Below are 24,350 nucleotides of genomic sequence, written 5' to 3' on the forward strand. Positions count from 1 at the left end.
AGTAAGCACTTCACTGTTGTATTCGGCGCACGTGACAAATAAACTTTGATTTGATTTGGAGATCGCAATTCAATATTGAAACACAATAACGTCAAACTGAAGCTGGAAAGACTGCAAACTAACAACACTTCGTTTCATTTGACCTTTTTCCAATTTACATTTCTTTGTATATACCCATAAAAATGATGCCAGCTGATTCATGACTTAGACTGATTGAGAAACGCTGCCTGCCACTCTCTCTCGTCCCGACTCCCGACGCCGACACATTCATTACTATGGAACAGTTGGAGATCGATTTGAATATTGAAACAATGTTGCAAATGTCGGAGAGACAGACAGCAAGGTTCATATAAATCTAAAACTAAATGTTAGTCTAAAATAAATGTGAGAATGTCTAGTTGCTTTTTACAGTTTGTAACTGCAATGCCTGGCTTGATGAGACAGTGGATTGCACAATCAGATGGAACAGAGTAAATAGGAATTTGAACGTCATAGATTTAGCCGTTGGTAACTTGTGGAATAGACACTGGCTGGAATGCGCTTTTAACCAATCAGGCTTCACGATTAGACCTACCCGTTGTATAATACCTGGTAGACTACCAGTCAGACATATTGCTCAACAACTGAGCTCTTCTCCCATGTTTCAGTGAGGTTCTCCAATGCCATGTGGCTCTATTGACTCACTACATGTTACACTGTCCTAATACGATTCAACTCAATCCTTCTGTTTATGCTGCAGAACATCTCCCCATCACCCAAGTGGGTAAAGCAGACCAGGTGAACAAAGGAATACCTTGAAATACTCTAATATTCCCAGTCATTACATTGATACCCTAATATACAATATGTTAAAACAGACAGAGCTTCACTTTTATTTAGTTTTGTGTCTATACAACTTGAAATCCTGAAGTCAGGTCATCATGGCACTTAAACTTTCTAAATAGAAATGAAAACCTAACCAAGAGCATTCATCAGCTTCACAAAACGAAATATGATTCCTAATTCAATTAAATCATATATGCATAAATTGTCTTTCCAGCATCATTTTTTTTTGCACATTTTCTGAAGCCATTATTGCACTAACTTCATAGCTACGTACAGTGGTATTATGTTCAACCCTGCAGGATGGGAAAAGCAGACATGTGAAAGTGACTCCCAGAACTGTTGGTGTTGACAGTCTAAAACTCCTCTCCCAGACTTGCATGCCTTTTAATGAATGCACAATATTTAAACAACGTTGTACTACTATTGAATTGTTAAAAACAAGCCTCATGCAGTCACCCCCAAAGCAGTGTAAATCCTTATTTTGTAGAGAAATGAAGATGTCTATCTAGGGTTTCCTTATTTTTCTGCAGGAAGGCACTAGGCTTGTTGACTTCCTCTCCCCTCCCTTCCTTCCTTCTCTCCGAAGGTACTCATCTGAAAAATGAGAACAAAGTGATTGTTCCTGTTCACTTTCTTAAGTCACTTCAAATGCTGTCCGTGGACGGGTAGCTCATTGTCAGGACAGCAGCAGGGCGAGAGCGGAGCAGAGTAGCCAGAGAGATAGGTACAGGAGCTGGTACCTCAGCCTAATACACAGCTACTGCACTACTGCAACAGTACAGAGGAGAGGACAGACAGGCTGAGCTACACTGAGCTGGTGAGTCCCTCAGATCCAACAGAGGACTAACAGGGTAGGGTATGGCAGGGGGATGAGGAGGGGCTTTTGTTTTAATGTGTGAGTTGTGTTGTATTCACTGGGGATGCAAACTAGCATGGCAGACAGACAGAGAGCGACAGAGGGGTCTTTCCATGCTGTACCATGTTCTGTGTATAGTATTGTAATGTTGTATACTTCACATCATGATATTCTTTTCACACTTTGAATGCAATAACAAATTGAAGCTTAGAGTAGACTATTTGTTGTGTCTTTCTATGAACAAGAATTGATTTGTCATCTAATCTTTATCCTTTATGATGACCATCACCATCCCGTTCCCTATCCCTATCAACATTGGAAGATCTCACTGGTCTTTCTCTGTAGAACACAGGCGGTTGGTGAAACCTTAATTGGGGAGGACTAGCTCGTGGTAAAGGCTGGAGCGGAATAGGTGGAATGGAATCAAATTAGTGGTGTAAAGTACTTAAGTAAAAATACTTTAAAATACTTCTTAAGTAATTTTTTGGGGTATCTGTATTTTACTTTACTATTTATATTTTTGACAACTTTTACTTTTACTTACTACATTCCTAAAGAAAATAATGTACTTTTTACTCAATACATTTTCCATGACAACCAAAAGTATATTTTGAGTGCTTAGCAGGACAGGAATATGGTCTAATTCACACACTTGTCCAGATAACATCCTTGGTTATCCCTACTGGCTCTGATCTAGCGGACTCACCAAACACGTGCTTCATTTGTAAATTATGTCTGAGTGTTGGAGCGTGCCCCTGGCTATCCGTAAATAAAATAAAAACATGAAAATGGTGCCGTCTGGTTTGCTTAATATAAGGAATAAAAAAGTATTTCTACTTTAACTTTTGCTTTTGATACTTAAGCATATTTTAGCAAGTACATTTACTTTTGATGCTTTAAGTAAATTTAAAACCAAATACTTTTAGACTTTTACTCATGTTGTATTTTACTGGGTGACTTGACTTTTACTCAAGTATGACAATCCGGGTACTTTTTCCACCACTGTATCATGTGTTAGATGCCATTCCATTTGCTCCGTTCCATCCATTATTACGAGCCGTCCTCCTCTCAGCAACCCCCCACTGCTGTAGGATGATAACAGTTCACAGAAACATCCCTCACACTGTATTTACATAAATAGCCTTATTATGAACAGTATTGTCTCATCCTCTTTTAGCTCATCTGCAGAAGTTGAACAGTTCCCCGTCACATTGTCTGATTCACTCTATCACAGCTAATCTCATTTGTCTGTCTTCCATTCATAACCACAAGAACTCCAACATTAGCCTGATCATACACAGGCTACTCTTTAGTGTATGTAGTTGATTGGTTCTTCAGAGAGAATACAGGGTATGCAGACCTACAAGTTGTCCATGTGTTTGGAACATGTGGATCTCTAAAGCACAGCAAGATATCATATATCGAGCGCTAGCGGAGGACAAAAGGAGAAGTAACCTTCCACCCATCCGTGCAAAAAAATGAACAGAGCAGATAGAGAGGGAGAAGTGTAAAGTGTGCAGGAGGGAGAGGTAAAAGTTAGTTCCTGATTTCAGAGGGGCAGCAGGTAGCCTAGTGGTTAGAGTGTTGGGCCAGTTACCGGAAGGTTGCTAGATCAAATCCCAGAGCTGCCAAGGTAAAAATCGTTCTACCCCTGAACAAGGCAGTTAACCCACTGTTCCTAGCCTGTCATTGTAAATAAGAATTTGTTCTTAACTGACTTGCCTGGTTAAATAAAATAAAAATGGGTGGTTGAGAAAAGTGACAGCATTTTGGGTTGTCACTACTACCTGTGCTGTAGGCGTGTCACTATAACTCTCAATTAAGTGCTGTTTCCTATTCTTCAGGTCTCGAAGAAGCATTCTTATGATAAATATATTGTAATAGTTTAAATAAATAACTGGTTTCCTCTCTGTATTTCCCCATGCAGGTAAATGATGGACACAGATGTCCTAGGTTTCAGACCAGACAGGAGGAGTCCTCTTAGGGAAGACCTGAGACCTGTCTCTCACCCCAGTCTTTACCTGAGCCAATCTCCACTCTACCTGAACCCCCCCAAACGCTCCCTCTCCCTGACCAGAGAGGCCTACAGCACCACCTTCAGCCCTCTGACTCACCATCTCCCTATGGGCCTTGAGGGTATTCATTACACCCAGAGCGAAGGCTCCCAAAAACGCAAAAGAACTCCACTCAAAATGGAGGGTTCCGAATCCCCCACTCCTGGAGACATGGAGGAGGTGGAGCGTCGAGGCAACACCAGGACTGTTGATCTCTCCCACCGTCCGTTCTCCCTCCCTTCTCATCCGCGTCTCTCTCCCTCTCCCATGCCCATCCCAGGTATGATCGACCTGACCCGGCTCCAGCTGCACAGCAGGGCTCGGTCCAGGTATGATCCACCTATGGGCCTCGCAGTGCAGGTGAAACAGGAACCAATCAGCCCCTCACCTCTGTGGCCTCCCTCTCCTCTCCTCCTGCACCACCCTCCTCCCCCATTCTTTCCCTCTCTCCACCCCAGCCTCCTCCCCTTCCCCTTTTTCATGCCTGGGCCTGTCATGCACCTCTCTCCTGGAGCCTTCTACCCCAGAGAGGCCCTCAGACCTAGTCGGTGTGGCCCAGACAGAGGCCCTCGAGGTGGGATGACCAGCGCTGAGAAGCTAGGTCTCAACATCCACATTGACGACAGCTACTACGTAGACGTAGGGGGAGACCAGAAGCGTTGGAAATGCCGTATGTGTGAGAAGTCATACACCTCCAAGTATAACCTGGTCACACACATCCTGGGCCACAGCGGGCTCAAGCCTCACGGCTGCCACCTGTGTGGCAAGCTGTTCAAGCAGCTAAGCCACCTGCACACCCACCTTCTTACCCACCAGGGCACAAGGCCACACAAGTGCCAGGTGTGCCACAAAGCCTTCACCCAGACCAGCCACCTGAAGAGACACATGATGCAGCATAGTGAAGTGAAGCCATACAGGTCAGTACTGGGATGAGCTTTGTCTAGACTGTCTGTTCTGTTTCACACATCCAGGAGATACTGTTTTATTAGTCGAGTTGATAACTAAGAAAATGATTGAATTAACAAGGACCTTACATTACATGCCTTCCGTCTTTGACTCAAACTTACAGGAAAACTCCACCCTTATGATGCAAAATGCATCATGCCAGCAGTATTTATGAAAATGTGATTGCAGACATGCAAAACATGTTGGGACTGTATCAACAATGGACTAACGAAACAAATACCAGAATATAGCTTTTGGGTGGAATTTCCCTTTAAGAAGATAAACTAAAGTTCAGGAATAGTTATAAGTATGACTATTCATGACTCTTGATTAGTTAGTGTCTACTTTCTGCTAGACAAATAATCAATTGCTATTCATCTCTCCTCTCCAGTTGTGGGGTGTGTGGGAGGGGCTTTGCCTATCCTAGTGAGCTGCGGGCCCATGAGCTGAAGCATGAGAAGGGCCAGGAGAACGTATGTGTAGAGTGTGGTCTAGACTTCCCCACTCTGGCCCAGCTCAAGAGACACCTGACGGCCCACAGAGGACCCACCCTCTACAGGTACATATACCCAGAAACACCAGCTGGGGTTTAAACCAGAAAATGTAAAAAATAAAATAAAATAAAAAGTGGTTTAAACACATTACCTCATACTTCTGTTACCCTTATTTCTGGTTGTGGGTACGGCAGCAAAAAATTAAATGCGGATTATAACAGGAAACTATTACTTGTTGTCTCCAGACCAAGACAACCAAGGAGCCAGGGACATTTATTGTCGCTTTCAAAATAAAAGTCCCAAAAGACTCAAAAGACTTACAGTACCTAACACTAAAATAAAAGTCCTTATAAACCGAAGGCTACACGTCTACTACTGTATACATCTAATACAGTATGATTATACAGTTATACAGTCTCTGGTATTAGCAAACGCTCCGATGAAGGCTCCAATGCCGAAATGTGTAAGCTTTTAATAAATAAGAAGTACAGTTATGACTGGACCTACATGTTCATCAAGTGGCTGAATATCTCTTTCACTTTCAGTTTGAACTTGAACTTGAATTTAAACATGTTATTTAATGCATGGAACTTTCTGTTGACTCCCAAGGTAGTGGAAGGATTTAGCTTTTTTGGATAAATCCAGGCCACTTCAGAGTGTCTGTTTCCTGTCCAGGTGTAGTGAGTTTGTGTTTTGTGTCTAGGTGTAGTGTCTGTTTTCTGTATAGGTGTACTGAATGTCTGTTTTCTGTATAGGTGTACTGAATGTCTGTTTTCTGTATAGGTGTAGTGAGTGCCAGAAGAGCTTCCAGTACCCCAGTCAACTGCAGAACCACATGATGAAGCACAAAGACATCCGGCCATACATCTGCAGCGAGTGTGGCATGGAGTTCATACAGTCCCATCACCTCAAACAGCACACACTCACACATAAAGTAAGGCTGGGTGGGGTCTTCATACTGTCCAAGTACTAATGTCCACTAATGTCAACATGTGTGTTCGGAGGAAAATGTCTTTACAGGGCTAGGTTGTGGATCAGTGGGTGTTAAGGTAGACTATACCTGTTGGTGACAGGACACTTTGCCTACATCAGGAGCCTTTCCATTTGGTGACTTGAAATGGTTTTGGTTGTTATTGTTTTTCATTTGCTGTAGGATATTTATGACAGTATGATGGCTTTTACACTACTGGGCATCATTGCACATCATTGTTTCTGCTTCAAACAGTATTTTAGTACTACATGGTGAAGCCATGACAAAGAGCAGCTATCCTCAAAAACAGACAAATGAGGCTTAAGAGAGAAATGTGAGTGCTGGTTACAGTAACAGTAGCTGCATGTTTAGGCATTGTTTTAATGATACAAGGCATCCACTCTCTTGGTGTCATGCTAACATCTTGCTGCGATGTCTTGCTTGTCCCTGACGGACTTGCTTGCCAAGACGTAAGAAAATGTTCCACGATGATGGTTATTTCTCTGTCTCACTTTCTCTCTCTTTCTCTCTCTCTATATATCAGGGGGTGAAGGAGCACAAGTGTCGTATCTGTGGTCGTGAGTTCACCCTTCTGGCCAACATGAAGCGTCACATCCTGATCCATACTAACATCCGAGCCTACCAGTGCCACCTCTGCTTCAAGAGCTTTGTCCAGAAACAGACCCTCAAGGCCCACATGATCGTCCACTCTGACATCAAACCCTACAAATGCAAGGTGAGTGTTCTGATGGGGAATGTTCTTATGATATTTGAATTGCCACATGCAACAACTCCTTTTAAAGCCAGGGTATCTGAAGATAATACATCTTGTAGATACATGTCAATAGTATCACAATTGGCTATCTGCCTTGCATGCCTTTTAACATCTCTGACCAATTTAACCTGCTTGGTTACTTGAACACAGATGGTTGAACATGTGTTTTGGCAGGGGTTCCCAAACGTTTTCACTTGGGGCCCCCCTTCCAGGATTAGGGACCCCCCCCCAAAAAAAAAAAACTGTTCACACCCCTCTTGTTGTTGGAGAGAATTTAGCAGGTATAAAACTTATTTAATGCAAAACTACACACTTTGTCATGGGGTGTAAAGAACATTTAGACGTTTTAAAGCTAATTTTCTTGCAATTCTATACATTTTGCCATGTCTAATGTGTATTCATGTGATATTTGACCAAAAAATTACAACAATATCTATGGGCTAAAAAACCTAAATAAAAAAGCGTTAGCTGACATGGGCTAGTTGATCTGGACATTTCTGACAGGTTATAAATATCTCTCTATGGTATGCAATGACTGACATGACAAGAGGAACTGATGATGCACCACCCAATTTCGTAATTGCAAGAGTAGGTTTAAAGCCGGACTGAGTTCCTTTAAAAATATATATAATACCCGAATAAGGGTATAGTAGGGTTGTAACTATAATGTAAAGTCTCTGAACTAATGAAGCCAACTGACACTCTGAAGCAACTCCACACTAGCAAATAGCAGATAGACAGGGGATTTGGCAGTGAGGTCCATCCTCGTCCATAGGAAGGATATCGCTGCACAAACTGCCTCTGTAACAATGGCCCCCAGCCTCCCGGGAGAATGGGCCACACAAATAGATTTCATCTCGCTTTCTCTGTTGCTGGAGGGAACGCTTCCTGTTTTCTCACGGTCCTCTTGGACAGTTTACAGTCCCTCTCTCCTCCAGAAGGAAAGGACCACCCTAATAAAAAAGAATGCAGAGGAAGGACAGCGCAGGAGTTGCCCTGTGTGTGTGTGTGTGTGTGTGTGTGTGTGTGTGTGTGTGTGTGTGTGTGTGTGTGTGTGTGTGTGTGTGTGTGTGTGTGTGTGTGTGTGTGTGTGTGTGTGTGTGTGTGTGTGTGTGTGAGCGCACACGCACACTTTCATTCATGAGTACGTCCAGCTCCGGTTACAGCTCTGAGTGCAGAGAGGATTAGTCATCTAACACATTAGTTGTTTGATAAAAACGAAAGTTTGATCAATGGGCACAGTTTTAGACTACATGGCGTGCAGTTTTGCCCTTGATTGGTGTTTACTACACCATAAATTGCCACGGATGTGGTTCGGGGAATAACGGAATTCACAAATTGTAATCAAGGAACGTGTACACAAATTATTTCAATAGTTGCTATTTAATTATTTATTTGAGGAAAAATTACAGCACATCTTGGTTTTGGTTTATCAACTTATCTGTCTGTTGCTGTCAAGCACGTATAATTCTTTCCTAGGACCCTGATGAAGTCTTTTTAGGCCGAAAATAAATCTGTTCCATAATCGGTTTGTTCTTTAATACTTATTGGTTTGTCCGTGAGCACATATTTGACTGCTTTCTTTGTTTTTACTTGTTTTCAGCTGTGTGGGAAGGAGTTCAACAGAATGCATAACCTTATGGGCCATATGCACCTGCACTCTGACAGTAGGCCCTTTAAGTGCCTCTACTGCCCTAGCAAGTTCACTCTGAAGGGAAATCTCACCCGCCACATGAAAGTCAAACATGGGATCATGGATAGGGGCCTGGATGCAAGAGGTAATTACTAAAGGCTATGGAGGAATTCATTATATGGTTACTCCCTTCCTGCATTGAGACTTCCTACAACATTCCTACCCTGAAGCTAAATCAGAATCAGCCAGTCAGTTTGTAACATGAGTCTCTGTCCCTCAGTGTCCAGGCGGCAGGGGCGCTTCTGCCTGTCGGCCCCTCTGGGCCTCCTGACCCGTTACAGCCAGGAAGAGCCCTTTGACCTCTCCCAGAAGCCCAGGCGGCCGCGGCCCTGCCTGCGCCTCTCCCAGTCGGACGGGGAGAGCGTCCCGGGGAGCTCCTGTCAGGACGAGGATGAGGAGGAGAGCCTGTACAGGAGGAGCCAGTACAGCCCTGAGGTCTACCAACACCACACTGGGGGACAGGCGTACAGGTCTGAGACAACTAAACAGATGTATAGACAGGACATGGAGACTAGTGGACAGGTGTACCCGCCTGGGGCAGATGGTGAGGTTTATCAGCCTGTTTCAGAGCCAGGTGATGCAGATAAGCAGTTGTACCAATGTGTGACAGGTAGACAGGTGTATGACTCTGACTCAGAGCTAGGTGACCAGCTGTACCAACCTAACCTAGAATTAGGTGACCAGATGTATGAAACGGAGTCAGAGGCAGGTGAACACCACATAGGTGGCAAGCTGTGTTACCCACAGTCAGGTAATACAGGTGAACATACGTACCACTCAGATTCCGAGGTAGGTTGCCAGTCATATCAGCCTGACCCAGACCAGCTAGAGATAGGTGACCAGGTGTACCATTCTGATCCAGGCGAGGAGATGATGGACACACCTGAACCATGTGAAAAAGACTACCACTCAGACCCTGGTGTCTTAACAAAAACCATAGGGACTGATGAGGAGGAAGAGGAGGATTTGGTGAGAGCTGGGAGCAGGGTAGAGGAAGAACAGAGAAAGCAGTTTAGACGTTATCTTAGCAGGGAAGAATACAGACGTGTAAGGAGTTATAACGATAGTAAGAGTTCCTCTTCTACAGAGTAGTGACAAGAGGAGTAAGAGTAGTGAATAGGCTACTGTGCTGAAGAGAAGAGGGTTGAGAGCTATTGTAAAAGGGTGGGGAAAGAATTGAGTAGTAACTCGAATAAGCCACTGGCGTAGCACACGCTCCCGCAAGACCTCAGAGATAATGTTTGCTTTATAAGTGTTGTTTTAAATCTAGAAAAACATGCCAAATTGCTAACAAAATTAGCCCTGTAGCATTTCATATTGCTATAAAACAAAACAAAAATAAGTTTGGAATTTGTATGACATATTTGAATAATCAAATGTTAGAATTCAACAATGAAGGCTTTTAAACACTTGCTGGACAATAATTGTAAAAATAAAAGGTATTTTATGGTGTCTGACGGAGTTGAACCCAGTTAGTTGCATTTTACATCTTTCAAGATGTAAAATAGCAACGTTTTCTCACAGCCCAATTGGCAAAATGTGTAAAATAGCATGCGATTAACTAATAAGCTGTGAAGTGTATTGTATTTCAGGCTGGTAGAACGGACAATACATATGCATGTGAAAAGATGTGTCTTAAAGAAAAGCTTAGTTGAAATCAGGGTGAAATTGTGCTGTAAATAAAATTCAATTGTTTTGAAAATATATTTTTTCTAAATTGTTACTTTTGAACTAGTACTTGTCAATCTATAATTAATTAGCATGGGATTACAATGTGATAACAGTTATTTCTCTTTTTTTAATGCTAGTTTCAAATGCTCTTCTACTGGAAGCTTTAATAGGTCTGTAAATTATGTTGTTTGTTGTGTGATATAATGAACGAACAAAAGTAATCTCATCTAATGAGAGACTTTGAAATGAATAAAAGTGCTGTAAGAATTAAGAATTTTTGGGGGGGAGATTTGTGTAGAGGAAAGTAATGAGAAGGCACACCACAGCCCACTAAGCACTGACCAACGGAGACGTCTTATGGACGTCTTTTTTTGGTCGTGTCTGGGCTGGCCGCCTTTTTTGGTGCGGTCCGGACTGGCCTTGATTTCAACATCCACAGACGTAGATTTTTGGTCTGTACCAGACCAAATCTGAACCAATTATAGACGTCCATGCTTGGTTCAGATTTGATCTGGTCCGGACCAACCTTAATTTGTCTCAAACATAGACATCTATGATTGGTTCAGATTAGGTCCGGTACTGAACCAATCATGCTCTACTGTACTGAACTGTGCCGTACTGTACTGTGCTGTTCAAACTTGTGAAACATAGTCTAAATGGCTATGATTCGTTCAGATTTCGACCAGCCTTGATTCATTCAGATTTTTACTTGTTTGGGGGCGGAGCTCATGATAATAATACCCAGCATGCTCTGCAAGATTGTGTGTAATGTGTGTATTGTTGTGAAATTGCTAGATATTACTTGTTAGATATTACTGCACTGTTGGAGCTAGAAACACAAGCATTTAGCTATACCCGCAATAACATCTGCTAACCATTTGTATGTGACCAATAAAATTTGATTTGATTTGAAGTGTTTGTTTTTACATTTACATTTTGGTCATTCAGCAGACCCTCTTATCCAGAGCAATTTACAGTCAGTGCACTCAATTAAGGTAGATTAACAATAACATATCACAGTCATAGCAACAACAACAAATATTTCTGTAACCATTGCTGAGAAAGTTATTGTAGTTGAAATGGTCTGTTGGTTTATTCTGTAAATTGTATTACTTAGAAAATCATAGTTGCTGGTTTTAAAGCTTTTGAGAAAGCTATCATAAGTGCATGTAACAGATGAGGACAATAATAAATAGTATATTTTGCAATCTTCAGTTGGCTCCTCTTTCCTATATTAAATGGATAACAAATATGATTATTATACAATGCTTACTTCATTAGGAATGTACGTGCAGTAGAAAATGTAACCACATTATCAATGACAAAAAAAAAACATATTTTCAATGTCTGTTAGTGATGTCTTTCCAACTGTCATTCAGAACCGAAAATGAATCTGATTTCAACGTCCGGAGAATATGTATTTTCAACGCCTGGAAAATACTTTATTTTGCTTACTGGGAGGGTATGACGCCTAATGAGTTGAGTATAGTAGTCTGACCGTAGTCCTTTCCAGTCTTGTCAACTCCATCTCTCTGTATGACTCTGCTAAAGCATTGTGTATAGGGCTGAATGGCCTGATGATGATTGCCTTTGATCTACTGTATACATCCAAATGTGCCTTCTATAGCAACTACTGCATGCCTGATGATAAGAGAGAAACATGACTTAACACTAGAATAATGAAAAGTGAATTTTAGGTCTCGCATTGGGTGCTAGTCTGTCTCAGCTTTAGCCAATTTACAGTTGTCTTTATTGGCCAGGCAATGATGTACCATTGTCGACTGCAGAACCAGTGAGACACCCATACTAGGAGGTCTACTTAAGAGACTAATTACAACGTATGAGAGTGCAAGACTCAGATCTCCTGTTCCCCCAGGGACTCATCCAACTGCCACGTTTCCTCCTCTCTAAAACCGCACAGTACAGCACCAGAGATGATCACAATGACTTGCGAACGAGTTGACTTTCTTCTTGGAGAACAGAGATCTCTCGCTTCTCTCATAAAGGAGAGGAAGCGGAAGAGAAAACGTCTCTCCCCATACCTCTTTTACGTCCCGATCAAACGGTCGTTCACGAGACTCTGTGGGTGTCCCAGACAACACGCCTCCTGAACACTCACGTGATTCAGAATAATGCATTTTATTGTTGATTGTAGGAAAGGAGGAGTGTGTGCATTGTCCTTGTAGGTTTGATCTAAAGTGTTATTTTTGTGATTAAAGAGCAATTTGTCATCCACTGTGCTATTTGACTTGAAGGTCACTGATAATTTGACATTTGCATCAGCCAACCCACCATTTATGTCATCGCAGGTAAAGTGGTAGACATTACTTTTAAAATGAGAATACAATGTAGCAATGCTTCCCTATTCTATCAAGAGAGACCACCAAATCCCAGGTATGAAACTGCAAACGTCAAGAGGAACTTCTCACATCCTCCTCTTCTTCTCTTCTCTCCTCACCTAAATGTTTCAACCCAAACCGTCGGTTAAATGGCACGGAAAGGAAGCACAGAGAAGGGAAGAAATTACCCCTACTAGGCACAGATCTACGATCAGCTCAACTTCCCCCTATCCGAACCTTAGTCGTGAGAGGGAAACTTCAAAACTGACTATAGATCAGCAGTTAAGGGGAACATCTACTTGCTCCAGATAGAGCACAGAGAGAAGACCTCTCAATGAGGTAGTGGTGTTCACTCTCACACAGGTTCTGCTGAAGTGAAACCGTTGGGGGGAGTCAGGAATAAGGGACTCTGGTAAATTAGTCATTCACTCTGATGGGAAAATGTGTCCTGTGGCTGAAAAAACTTTGGTGTGGCCGTTAGTGATTGGTCTGAAAAGGTTGTGCTTTTACAAATCAGGCAGTATGGTGTTAATCTAATGATGAACCATGATCAATCACCATAACAAAGCTGTATTCAATTTCAAAGCCAGATATATGTTGGTAAATGTATTGAACAATAACAGCTAGAGCTGCAGGCAGTTACTACAGAGCACCATTTTGTGTCCCTCTACCTAATGTGTTATGGTTAGGATATTATCTAAAATGGTTGATACAACCTCTTCTCTTTTCAAAAATATACTCTTCCTCTTGTAAATTATACAGTTCCTTTCTTCTCCCCTGGTCAGGTCTGTCTGTTCTCATGGGGATGTTACTGTCCTTGCACCTCGGGTTTTAACTGTCATTAGAGCCCCAAACTGGGTTGTAATGTTGCAGACTCTAAATTGGGTTTTGTAGTCTTTATATTGTTGAACCAATCACAGACATCGATGTTTCACAAGTTTTAACAGCGCAGTACAGCACAGTAGAGCACAGCAGAGTACAGTACAGTAAAGAAAAGTAAACTATAGTTCAGTACAGTAGAGTAGAGTACAGTGCACTACATTAGAGCACAGCAGAGTACAGCCCTGTACAGTTTGTCTGTTCTAATGGGGATGTTTGTGTCCTTGCACCACAGTTTTAACTGTCATCAGAGTCCCAAACTGGGTTGTAGTCCAGCAGGCTCTAAACTAAACTCAGCAAAAAAAAGAAACGTCCTCTCACTGTCAACTGCGTTTACTTTCACCAAACTTAACATGTGTAAATATGTATATGAACATATCAAGATTCAACAATGGAGACATAAACTGAACAAGTTCCACAGACATGTGACTAACAGAAATTGAATAATGTGTCCCTGAACAAAGGGGGGGTCAAAATCAAAAGTAACAGTCAGTATCTGGTGTGGCCACCAGCTGCATTAAGTACTGCAGTGCATCTCCTCCTCATGGACTGCACCAGATTTGCCAGTTCTTGCTGTGAGATGTTACCCCACTCTTTCACCAAGGCACCTGCAAGTTCCCGGACATTTCTGGGGGGAATGGCCCTAACCCTCACCCTCCGATCCAACAGATCCCAGACGTGCTCAATGGGATTGAGATCCAGGATCTTCGCTGACCATTGCAGAACACTGACATTCCTGTCTCGCAAGAAATCACGCACAGAACGAGCAGTATGGCTGGTGGCATTGTCATGCTGGAGAGTCATGTCAGGATGAGCCTGCAGGAAGGGTACCACATGAGGGAGGAGGATGTCTTCCCTGTAACGCACAGCGTTGGGATTGCCTGCAATGACAACAAGCTCAGTCCGATGATGCTGTGACACTCCGCCCCAGACCATGATGGACCCTCCACCTCCAAATCGATCCCGCTCCAGAGTACAGGCCTCGGTGTAATGCTCATTCCTTCGACGATAAACGCGAATCCGACCATCACCCCTGGTGAGACAAAACCGCGACTCATCGGTGAAGAGCACTTTTTGTTGTTGTCGGTGATGTCTGTTGAGGACCTGCCTCATATCCTGAGTGTATGTCAGTGTGCAACACACTTAACCCAAATTGCTCATGTATGTCATCCAGAGCATCTACTAAAATATAGCAATAATGTATTAATCAGTAATCACCATGAATGGCTCAGTTGAACTGTACAAATTCAGCAGTGGTACATTTAGCAGACGCTCTTATCCAGAGTGACTTACAGTAGCGAGTGCATACATTTTCATACTTCTTACAGTACAGTGTACACACAAATCAGGCTAAATCTATCTTAAAATAAAGAGGAACCGGTTTAAGGGATGAAAGACAGTTTGGTACTGAAAAATACTACTTCTGGATTCTTTATCTCCACCTCACAGTCACTGAGATAAAACATTTTTAGACGTGGTGGGTAAATTCTCATAACCTGGTAGAATATCAAACTGCAAGGATAAATCGTATCGTGTCTACCTGAATCAGTGCATAATGTGTAGAGATGGTGTTGTAGGGTCTTTATGTAAATGTTGTAAGATTAAGTGGGGTGTGTGGCCTCTCTGCCTCTCTTCATTCACTATTTCCAGGAACACACAGCTGGAACTCAAAGCTCTCCCTGTAAAGTTGCACAGAGGCCATAATGTCTCGGGATGAGGGACAGAGTTATGTCTGCAGCAACTGTGTTGCTAAAACGCTTCACTTCCTGTGTGGTCTCTTTGGCACGGTTCTCAGGTAGGGACTTCCTGTTTTGGTGGTCAGTGTACTAAAGGGTGCAGAAATTCTTCCCGCTTTTGTTTAATAAAAGAGACCCACCCAGGACATGACCTGTCACCTGCCTAGACCTTGGGCCAAGAAGTTCACATAATCACGGTCAAGGAGCGTCCCGTAGTAAACAAATAGATTACACTATGTTTTGAATATAAAAACAATGGTTCAAGGTGAAGGACTATGATCTGACACAAATACATTAGAAGCTACTTTAGCAGCCATATGGTCTTTGGTTAGAAAGGCCTAGCCTATGCATTACCTTTGTATTGGTAAATTAAGTCATTTAAAGGATTCAGAGAAGATTAAGCCATTAATGGGGGCGTTATCTCTTACATTTGAAGTAGCTTATATTTGAGTGGTGGAGTCAGGGTGGGATGCATTTTTTTGTTATTAGTTACAGTAACTCTTATTGTGTCAATTGCAATACAGTTAGGGCAGTATATCCTACACTGGCTGTACGACTGGCACAGTGATTAGTCAAAATAATGATGCACTACACACAGCAAAATGCACTTCAGAATTTGTAGCCTAGTGGGCCTGATAAAAATCAAGAAGAGGATGTGTTTGTCTCCCTCTTCTGTTTGCTCTGGGTTTGAGGAGCGGTGGAAGGTGCACTGAAATAAATTGGTATTGATAACTGCACAACTACTTTTTGGCTCCTTTTTTGCAGGGGAAGCAAAAGAGTCTTGCCAGGGCAGCTGAGTTCTGTGGGAGGATAGCCTACTGTTTCTTCAGCTCATCCGCACCCACAGTACCTGAACAGGTGACAGAGGGAAGGTTATGACATCAGGGTCGTATTCATTAAGGCACAACATTAAAAAAATTACTGTTTTGAATCGGAAAATAATAATTTATTTAACCAGCAAATCAGTTAAGAACAAACTCTTATTTTACAATGACGGCCTACCCCGGCCAAACCCTCCCCTAACCCGGAAGATGCTGGGGCAATTGTGTGCCGCCCTATGGGACTCCCGATCACGGACGGTTGTGATACAGCCCGGGATCGAACCACGGCCTGTAGTGACGCCTCTAGCACTGAAATGCAATGCCTTAGACCGCTGCACCATTCCACAGCCCAAAAACTGTGGAGCCCAAAAATGTGTGGAACTCTAAGGCGTACTGTACCTATTGGTGCCTAATGAATAAGACTCCCATAGTCGCCCATCCTAACATTACAATAGTGTGTATTTTTTTAAATCAAAGTTTACAGTGTTTCCCATTCCCTTCGATTCAGTAGGGTTTTATCAAATATGGTTTATAAACTGTGGTTTTATCATAGAGAATGATTGAGGCCTGTAGTGGCCAAAAGGCCGTTTTAGCATGGGTAGCGCCATTCAGGGACTCCGCCATGCCTGAGTCATTTTAAAGTAGTCACCTGGGTGGGATTCCTATGGGTTGTAGCCTCAATGGCGCTGCCCATGCTGTCACAGACGCTATAATAGCACAGATATAAAGATTCGTTTTCTATCTATCTCTATTGGTTTTATGGATCAATGTTGCCCATTCCTGGAAGAACTGGAAGAGCCATAAATTAACTGGAGCGGAGCCATCATCAGTCTGAATGACTATGCAGTCTGCACATAATATCTAGACCTTTTTGATATAATCAAATAAATAAAATCATTGATGGGTTTGATCAGACAGGCCTACCTATTACCGATGAATTTGCCACTGGGACAATTGACATTCACCATAACAGGCACTTGAGGCCGTACCAATAGATATAAAGGGTTTCATTCTAATGTTATGTTTGATATTTTTTATTAAACATACATAATTATAGTATTTAGAAAAAATAACTCCGTTTCAATTTCAGTATTATAAATACTGTTTTTCATGGTGTTACGGTTCGCATTAAACATGTATTTGAGCAAGGCTCTCTCTCACGCAACATTGTTGCTCCCCTCCGTCATATATTGGTATCGTCCCAAGATGGCAGCCTACACTTTGAAGCGTTGTTTAGGAGCTGTCAAAGTTATCCAGAAGTGTGGAAATCACAGTTTTATAGGTACAGTTTTTTAATACTAAAAAATAGGTATTTAAATCAGTAACGTTTTCTATCATTGATTGATTCACTGTTTGTCCGAACTATTTGTGTTTTGCCAGGCAAGTAGCTAGCAGGCTAGCCAGGTGGCTACCTAGCTAGCTACGTATAATGAACCCATTCTGACCTAGCCTAACTCCTAACAAGCTAAACTAAATAAGATGCATCTTATCCCGTTTGTTCAAAGTTTAACTTAGTATTTGCTTGTACTGTAATCGCATTGTGCATGTTACCTTCAGAGTCCATTGTCTACTCTATGTAACGTGTGGTCATTATTGTTTATGTCCTACAGCCAGAAGATGTCTACTTTCCACACCATACACAGACACCAAATTATGGGACGCAAGAGAGAAAGATCATCAAAATCTGGGTAAGACAGCTATCCAAAGAAACTCATTGCTAACAATTCTCTTTGTCCCTACCCAGTACAACAAATGAAAGGTGGGCCTCAACCATATCTGTCACATGTTAGCTGTTAAGTGGACAGGACATCAGTTGCATTTTAATTTTGGGAGACACAGTGACGTGTGAAAATATTCGTTATTCTGTGCATAAGTAGTACTGAAGATGTAACTGTCAAGTCAGTGACAATGTCTGTGAATGTCTGCACTAAATTAACACAGGGGGGCAGTGTTAGCTACACATGGACAGATACTGTACTGTGTTATTAGTAGTGTAAAGTCTTTTGAAGATTTAAGTCATATATTTAAATGGCAGAAAGTTTCAGCAAGTCTAGCTCTTGTGAAATGTGAAAGTAAAGCTGTATATGAACATGTCATCCTACAGCGTTGTTGGCCGCCTTGATGGATAGGACGTACGACCGAAACTTCCCTGTCAGCTCCCTGTCAATATCACGTGTAAGAGCATGTTAGAGTACCGAGAGATTTCATCCTTGTAGCTTGTATGTATGTCAACCAGTTTCTGCTGTAGCAAACTACTTCATTGTCATATCTGGTACACCAATGACATGTTGGGTAAGATATAAATAATACGACTAATATGATTTAGGTTCTGATCAAACTGTAGTCAACGGGATGAAATAATAACCATATCTCTGTGTGTTTTCTTTTTCAGTTTGTTGACAACATATCGTCAAGAGAAGAGGTTGAGCAAGCAGAGTACTATCTGTATAAGTAAGCCTAATTTGCATGCCCTGTTATGTTATTTTCTTTGTTAGGGTGTTCACTTCCTGGCCACTGTCTTCTGACCTCTGTTTTCTTCCAAAGTTTTTTTTATGGTGTGTTTATGTTCAGTCACATGCATGTTTGTTCTGTGCTTCGATGCTGTCTAAGAGCTTCCCTGTTCTCCCCTCCTCTGGAATCTGTTTCTTATGTGATTACAAGATTAACAAGAATATTGCGTTGCAAGCCTATGGGTTAAGCGGTTACGCTTGCCTTGACCTATGCTGCATAAAAGCGTCAGAAAAATGACATAACAGAAGTCATAAACATTCATGACTTGTTTGTTCTTGTTTTTTATGTCTGAACATCTCTCTTCTCGCTCCTGTAGATTTCGCCACAGCCCAAACTGTTGGTACCTCAGAGACTGGACTGTCCACAGCTGGGTCAGACAGTGTCTCAGATACGGGGCCAGAGACAAGGCCCTGCACACAGTCAAGAACAAGGTAGGACTACATTATGCTAAGCAGAGCCATAGTCCACTCGGTATTAGATAGAATGAAAATGGTGAAAACAACTTGTGGTTAGCTGGGTTACCCCGTTGGCTCACTTCAAAAACTTGACATTTTCTTGTTGTCTGCTTGTTTTTGTCAATTGCAAATTCAACTACATTTAAGAAAAGTACAACATGTCAAAAGATTACTTTTCAACATTACCTGCTCCTGTGCGTTCTCAATACTAAAACACCTAATATTGTAGGGCTTCGCTCATGCCCTTTTCATGACGGTGCTAGCAGTTATGCGAGTTAGTGAGTGCTAGCTAGCTACCGACTGGAACATTAAGCTACCAAAGGTCGTGATTTTTTGATCTGGTTACTTGTACATTGAACACTACAGCAGCATGTTTTTTTTGTTTCTGTATAACAAAAACTGACGTTGGCTTTTTTTTTTTACAATGGGTATCAATGTTTTACCTAATTTGAGGGGATGGTCAAGAGGAATTCCTTGTATGACGTGAATATCAACTCTGAGTATAGAAACACAGTGTCACAAACTGTCCTCCATGTTGGCACCCAATGTTCCATGACCATAACATTCTCATTAATGTTCTACCTAGAATGGTAATTGTCCAATACATAGTGCCTTTTGAAAATCCACATTCTAAAGAGTTTGACCTCAATGTCTGAGGTTGACTATGATATTGTGCTTATGGAAAGTTTTTAACCGTTCTCTGTTTCTGTATTTAGGTGCAATATGGAATGTTCCCAGATGTTTTCACGTTCAACATTCTGATAGATTCCTTCATAAAAGATGAAGACTTCAAAGGTAAAGAGTCTCTTACTTCTGAAACTGTAATATCTGTCAAACTGTAAAGTTATCCCAGAACCCCTTTGGGAAAAACTCAGTTAAACAAAACTAAGCCAATGTACACACATGACATGTAGCTTAAAACCTCACAAAGTTGTTCCTCTTCTGCAGGTGCCTGTTCTGTCGTGGAAGAGGTGATGCTTCAGGAGTCTTTTGATCTGCCCACAACACAGATCCTGTCCCTGTATGCACTTAGCAATTACCTTGCAACCAAACCAGAGCTCAGCGTAAGTAAAGTAGCATTCACTGCTCTGTACTTCATGTGTACCAACATGTCCGGAGAAGTTATCGTGCCAAAGAACATTTGGAGTGTCTGGATTCTGTAGAAAGTAGTGGTTGTTGGTAACGTAAGGAGGGCGTATGTGTGTAGAGAAGGTCACTATGATCCCAGCACAACACCATCCCCCTTGATAAATATGGATATTTACATATATATATTTTACATATTTTTAATATTTGAGTCACTTAGCAGATGCTCTTATCCAGAGCGACTAACATTAGTGCATTCATCTTAAGATAGCTAGGTGAGACAACTTATCACAATCGCAGCAAGTAGATTTTCCCTCAACAAAGTATTTATCACCAGTCAGTGCTAGTAGGAAAAGGCGAGTGCAAAATGTATGCGTTTAAATTTAGCAGCCACAGTTACTGTATTTCTGTGGAAGTCAGTCATTATGCTATTTTCAAATGTTGTCTGAAGCATAAGTGTATGTTTGTGTTGGTTGACTGTGCAGATGTCAGAGGAGAGGGCTCTGGGAGCATCGCTGCTGATATCTGGTCTGAAGCAGGATGGCTCTATAGGCGTCAGCGCTCAACTGCTGGGCTGTGCTTTACTAGGTGTGTAATTCCCCCAGTCAGACCATACTCCTGGTCCTAAAACAAGCCATAGCCTTTCCTCATATTCCTAACCATTTGTTGATAGCAGAAGGATGAGGATTTCTCAGGAAACCCTGCTTTATCCTCTTGTCAAACATTTAAATCAACCTCTCCAAACCGCATGGTCTGGTTGTCATGTTGTGCTGATCACATCTCTGATAGTTTCCACTTCCTGCTCCTCTCTCGTTCTCTCTGTCTGTCTCCTAGGTAAGGTGGAGATGGCGGCAGGGATCCATGCTGTGTTCAGGGGCATGCCTCTGATGTGGACCCCAGGGTATCTGGGCCGGGCCCTGGCCGTCATGGAGAGAGTAGCTGCCGCTCCCGGAGATGGCAGACTATCAAAGGATGCTGTATGTACTCACCAATACCTGTCTTAGTCCTGTACTTTTTACAATTACTAAAGCAGTATCTAACACGAACAAGATCATTAGTAACACATTATACACGTATAAGACGAACTCATTATAAAGCATTATCATGAATAAGAAGCCTGTACAGTTTAGCTGATTGTTTACAATCTCATTTTACTCATCAAATGCTGCAAATAACACAATGAGCATATGACAGCAACCTGGTGGCAGTAGAGAGCTGTTACTATCCAGGTACAGGGTATGAGACGGTCTGAGGGTTTATCTCCAGGGCTTAGTGTTGAGACTGTTCTATCTGGGTTATTTATATTCAGACGCACATTAACTCACCCTGGTGCAGTGCTCCTTTAGCCCTATCTAGTTCAGTAGTTCAACTCTGAGCAGAGTAATGTGATTTAGTGGAGTCTGGAGACCAGGGGGAATTTGTGAGACTTTGGGAACCAAACCAGGTTTGCCAGAAAGCAGGACAGTGTCAGAACTGATGGCTCTGTGTAGATCAGGAAATATTAATTGTGTGTGCCATTGTCTGCGTGTGTTTGTTTTCGCTTCCGTCTTTTGTCCTGATGGACAAATGAGGTGATGGACAATGAGGGGATGCTCATTGCTCCAAAGTTATCGTGTCGGTCTGTCAGTGCATGTCCGCCTGTCCCAGTTGCGTCTGTGTGTTTCCTTAAACCTGTGCTGTGTGTGTGTTTCTCCTAGGTGGATTACCTGGCGGGTCTGTTGCAGGACCTGTCCTCTGCCTCAGACTCCTCCTCTGGAGAGGACGACGAGTCAGGAGGAGAGGAGGGGAAGAAAGAGGAGGAGGAGGTGGATGAGGACGACCAGGCAGAGAGAGATAAGCTACCCCTCTATGCCAGCAGGTTTAAGGTACTGGGCAAAGGGAAGATCAATCAAACAAAGGAAGAGCCTGTGTATGGACTGCATGTATGTTGTGTTACAGATTTCTTGTTTTGATCAGTTGAATAAATTGCTATTAAGCACTCATCTACAACGACAGTTACACTTAGGGCTCGATTCAATTAGATTGGCGCCAGCCGACACCCGCATAGCATGTGTTTTGACGGTGTCAGAGGTGGAACCGCGTTAGAGCTGTTAAATCCACCAGCGGCTTCCGGCATAACTATCGCGGACAATGCCTTTGGCTGCACGGAGTCTCATTAGTAGGAATCCCATGCAGCCATGTTTACCAGTTCGAATACTGGAATGTGTGATGTAATCTAGGCCTACACCTTGATTAGGCTAAAATAAATCCTCATTGTGACAATCACAAGAGCAGCTGCTCACCGGTTTGATAGCAATTACACCGTCTGACACCAGGCTAAACATCAGCTATGCGGGTGTCGGCTATCGCCGTTTAACACTTGATCTGATTGAATCTAGGCCTTAATGCCTCTTTTTCCATACACCCCATCGCTCACCACCTCATCTCCTCTGGCCATGTGTAGGATCTGAGCGGGCAGCTCCAGTCCAGGGGAAAGGTGGACCCTAGTCCCCTGCAGGTGCTGGTCTCCAGCCTGGTCCAGCAGAGCCTAGCCTCCGCAGAGGGCCCTGACATGGAGCAGTACCAGAGAAAGGTGGGGGAGTGGGAGGCAGAGAGGCAGCAGCTCATCAGAAGGGAGAAAGAGATGAGGGAGAGGGCTGAGGAGGATAGACGGGCCCATCAGGCAGCAAAGGCAGCTGCAAAGCAGGGCTGAACAAACAGCTGGATTGACCCCTTCCACTGGGGCTCACTCTACAACGAGGGTGCGTCCCCTGCAGTTTCTACCACCACAAAGCATCAATACATAGTACTGGTGCTTTTTCATAAACTGTTGGGTCCGTACAACGTCTTCAGTGAAACATACACAAGAAGCGTGGGTCATATCTGAAATAATATCATATGTACGTGAAAAGCAAAAAATCAAGTATTTGTCTGTTGGACAAATGCCATTCGCAGATTAGCAATATACTGTAAACAAGATCAAAACTCCCCATAATGGAAGTTTGTCTATTAAATTACTGTGATCTTCAAATAATGATTCTTTACTTGATTATTTATACACAAATATAAACAAAGCAAAGACTTAGTTTGTAGTTCTAACTTTTAAGTGGTTTTACACGTAATACTCATAACCTCTGTTTTGTCCTTAGCTTTGTTTTCTTTCGATTTTTTTTGTACTTTTCTTGAAAGTATATTGTATTTCCTGTTGTGGACATCAACATGATGTTATTGGTCTAGCTCCAGTCTAGTGATTGTTAAGCCTGATGGTCACTATGACCTCATGTAAGCCGAAAATAAGAAATGCGGGGGAAATCCTCCCACTCCTTTTCCTCTCGTCTATCAGAATGAGGTGTTTGTGAGCGTACATGCAGGCTGTGTGCGCTGGTGTGTGCGCGTGCATGTGTTTTCTCCCAGGGGAATGAATACCCATGTTATACAATCCTAGGGGAACTGATGAATGATCTAGGGAAAACAAAATGTGTCCTTTACGCAGGCATGAATACAGTTGCATTTCTTAGCCTTATCTGTAGGCCACAACCACAAAGAAAAGCACACTATCATAGATCCAGATCGTAGGTGTATTGCTTGGCCCTGTTTTAGACGTTGAGAGGTCTTTCTGTGACGTCTGGAAAATTGTATTGTGTATCAAAACAGTGGCATAACGGTAAAGTATGAATTATGTATTGAGACTTTAGTAAACTGCAACATAGCCTACTCGAGTACCACAGGCGAAAACATTTCTGGCTAAGTTATCCCTGTTGTTTTTTTTCATTTGGGGGGAGATAAGTCATCAATGGGGAAAAATAACTGTTGTGGCTCACATAATGTGTTCATTCCACATAATGCTACAACTATTGAGCATTCATGGCATGGGCTTGGGAAACTGCCTGTTATGTAGACTAAGCTGAATAGACAGCACAAATACTTTTAAGTCACAAACAAGAGCCATTGTTGTGTGGAGGCTCCATATTGACTCCCTAAGAGTTAGTCAGAACCTTTTATTTGCTAAAAATAGTTATATCCTACTAGATCTGCCATTTGCAAATTCCCATGGATCGGATCTGTTTTTATGTTATAAAACATACAACATTCCATCACACAAGCAGTAACTGTATGTCATCTGATTGAAACACATTTTCCGATTATGACATCAAAGATTGTTGGCTACTTAAAAAGTGTGAGAAAGTCTCTGACTTTAAGGTCCAATGCGGCCATTTTTATCTCCAAGTCATTTCTGGGTAATCAAATCATTTCTGGGTAA

At 42.3% G+C, this 24,350-nt stretch overlaps 2 protein-coding genes across 2 annotated transcripts; both read left to right on the forward strand.

Annotated features, from left to right (window-relative positions):
- The first annotated feature begins 1,452 nt into the window (after nucleotides 1–1,452).
- LOC139576456 (zinc finger protein 366-like) lies at nucleotides 1,453–11,196 on the forward strand. Its single transcript, XM_071402602.1, has 7 exons — nucleotides 1,453–1,642; nucleotides 3,609–4,652; nucleotides 5,072–5,239; nucleotides 5,958–6,108; nucleotides 6,689–6,880; nucleotides 8,523–8,697; nucleotides 8,833–11,196. The coding sequence occupies exons 2-7, from the start codon at nucleotides 3,613–3,615 to the stop codon at nucleotides 9,702–9,704; spliced, it is 2,598 nt and encodes an 865-aa protein (XP_071258703.1). The 5' UTR covers nucleotides 1,453–1,642; nucleotides 3,609–3,612; the 3' UTR covers nucleotides 9,705–11,196.
- Nucleotides 11,197–17,233: 6,037 nt separating this feature from the next.
- LOC139576458 (small ribosomal subunit protein mS27-like) lies at nucleotides 17,234–23,120 on the forward strand. The gene is made up of 11 exons (XM_071402604.1): nucleotides 17,234–17,340; nucleotides 17,669–17,746; nucleotides 18,163–18,233; nucleotides 18,451–18,509; nucleotides 18,886–19,000; nucleotides 19,741–19,819; nucleotides 19,973–20,088; nucleotides 20,596–20,698; nucleotides 20,945–21,087; nucleotides 21,808–21,975; nucleotides 22,554–23,120. Exons 1-11 carry the CDS (start codon nucleotides 17,265–17,267, stop codon nucleotides 22,800–22,802), a joined length of 1,257 nt encoding a protein of 418 aa, XP_071258705.1. The 5' UTR covers nucleotides 17,234–17,264; the 3' UTR covers nucleotides 22,803–23,120.
- The last annotated feature ends 1,230 nt before the right edge of the window (nucleotides 23,121–24,350 follow it).

The sequence above is a fragment of the Salvelinus alpinus genome, chromosome 5, assembly GCF_045679555.1.
Source record: "Salvelinus alpinus chromosome 5, SLU_Salpinus.1, whole genome shotgun sequence".
Classification (NCBI taxonomy): domain Eukaryota; kingdom Metazoa; phylum Chordata; class Actinopteri; order Salmoniformes; family Salmonidae; genus Salvelinus; species Salvelinus alpinus.

Excerpts from the sequence above, each read along its gene's own strand:
- LOC139576456 (XM_071402602.1), top strand. The coding sequence starts at position 3,613 with ATGATGGACACAGATGTCCTAGGTTTCAGACCAGACAGGAGGAGTCCT. Across the intron at positions 5,240-5,957 it reads AGAGGACCCACCCTCTACAG|GTGTAGTGAGTGCCAGAAGA; the intron begins GTACATATACCC and ends TTTTCTGTATAG. Across the intron at positions 6,109-6,688 it reads AGCACACACTCACACATAAA|GGGGTGAAGGAGCACAAGTG; the intron begins GTAAGGCTGGGT and ends TCTATATATCAG.
- LOC139576458 (XM_071402604.1), top strand. The coding sequence starts at position 17,265 with ATGGCAGCCTACACTTTGAAGCGTTGTTTAGGAGCTGTCAAAGTTATC. Across the intron at positions 19,820-19,972 it reads AAAAGATGAAGACTTCAAAG|GTGCCTGTTCTGTCGTGGAA; the intron begins GTAAAGAGTCTC and ends CCTCTTCTGCAG. Across the intron at positions 20,699-20,944 it reads GCTGGGCTGTGCTTTACTAG|GTAAGGTGGAGATGGCGGCA; the intron begins GTGTGTAATTCC and ends TCTGTCTCCTAG.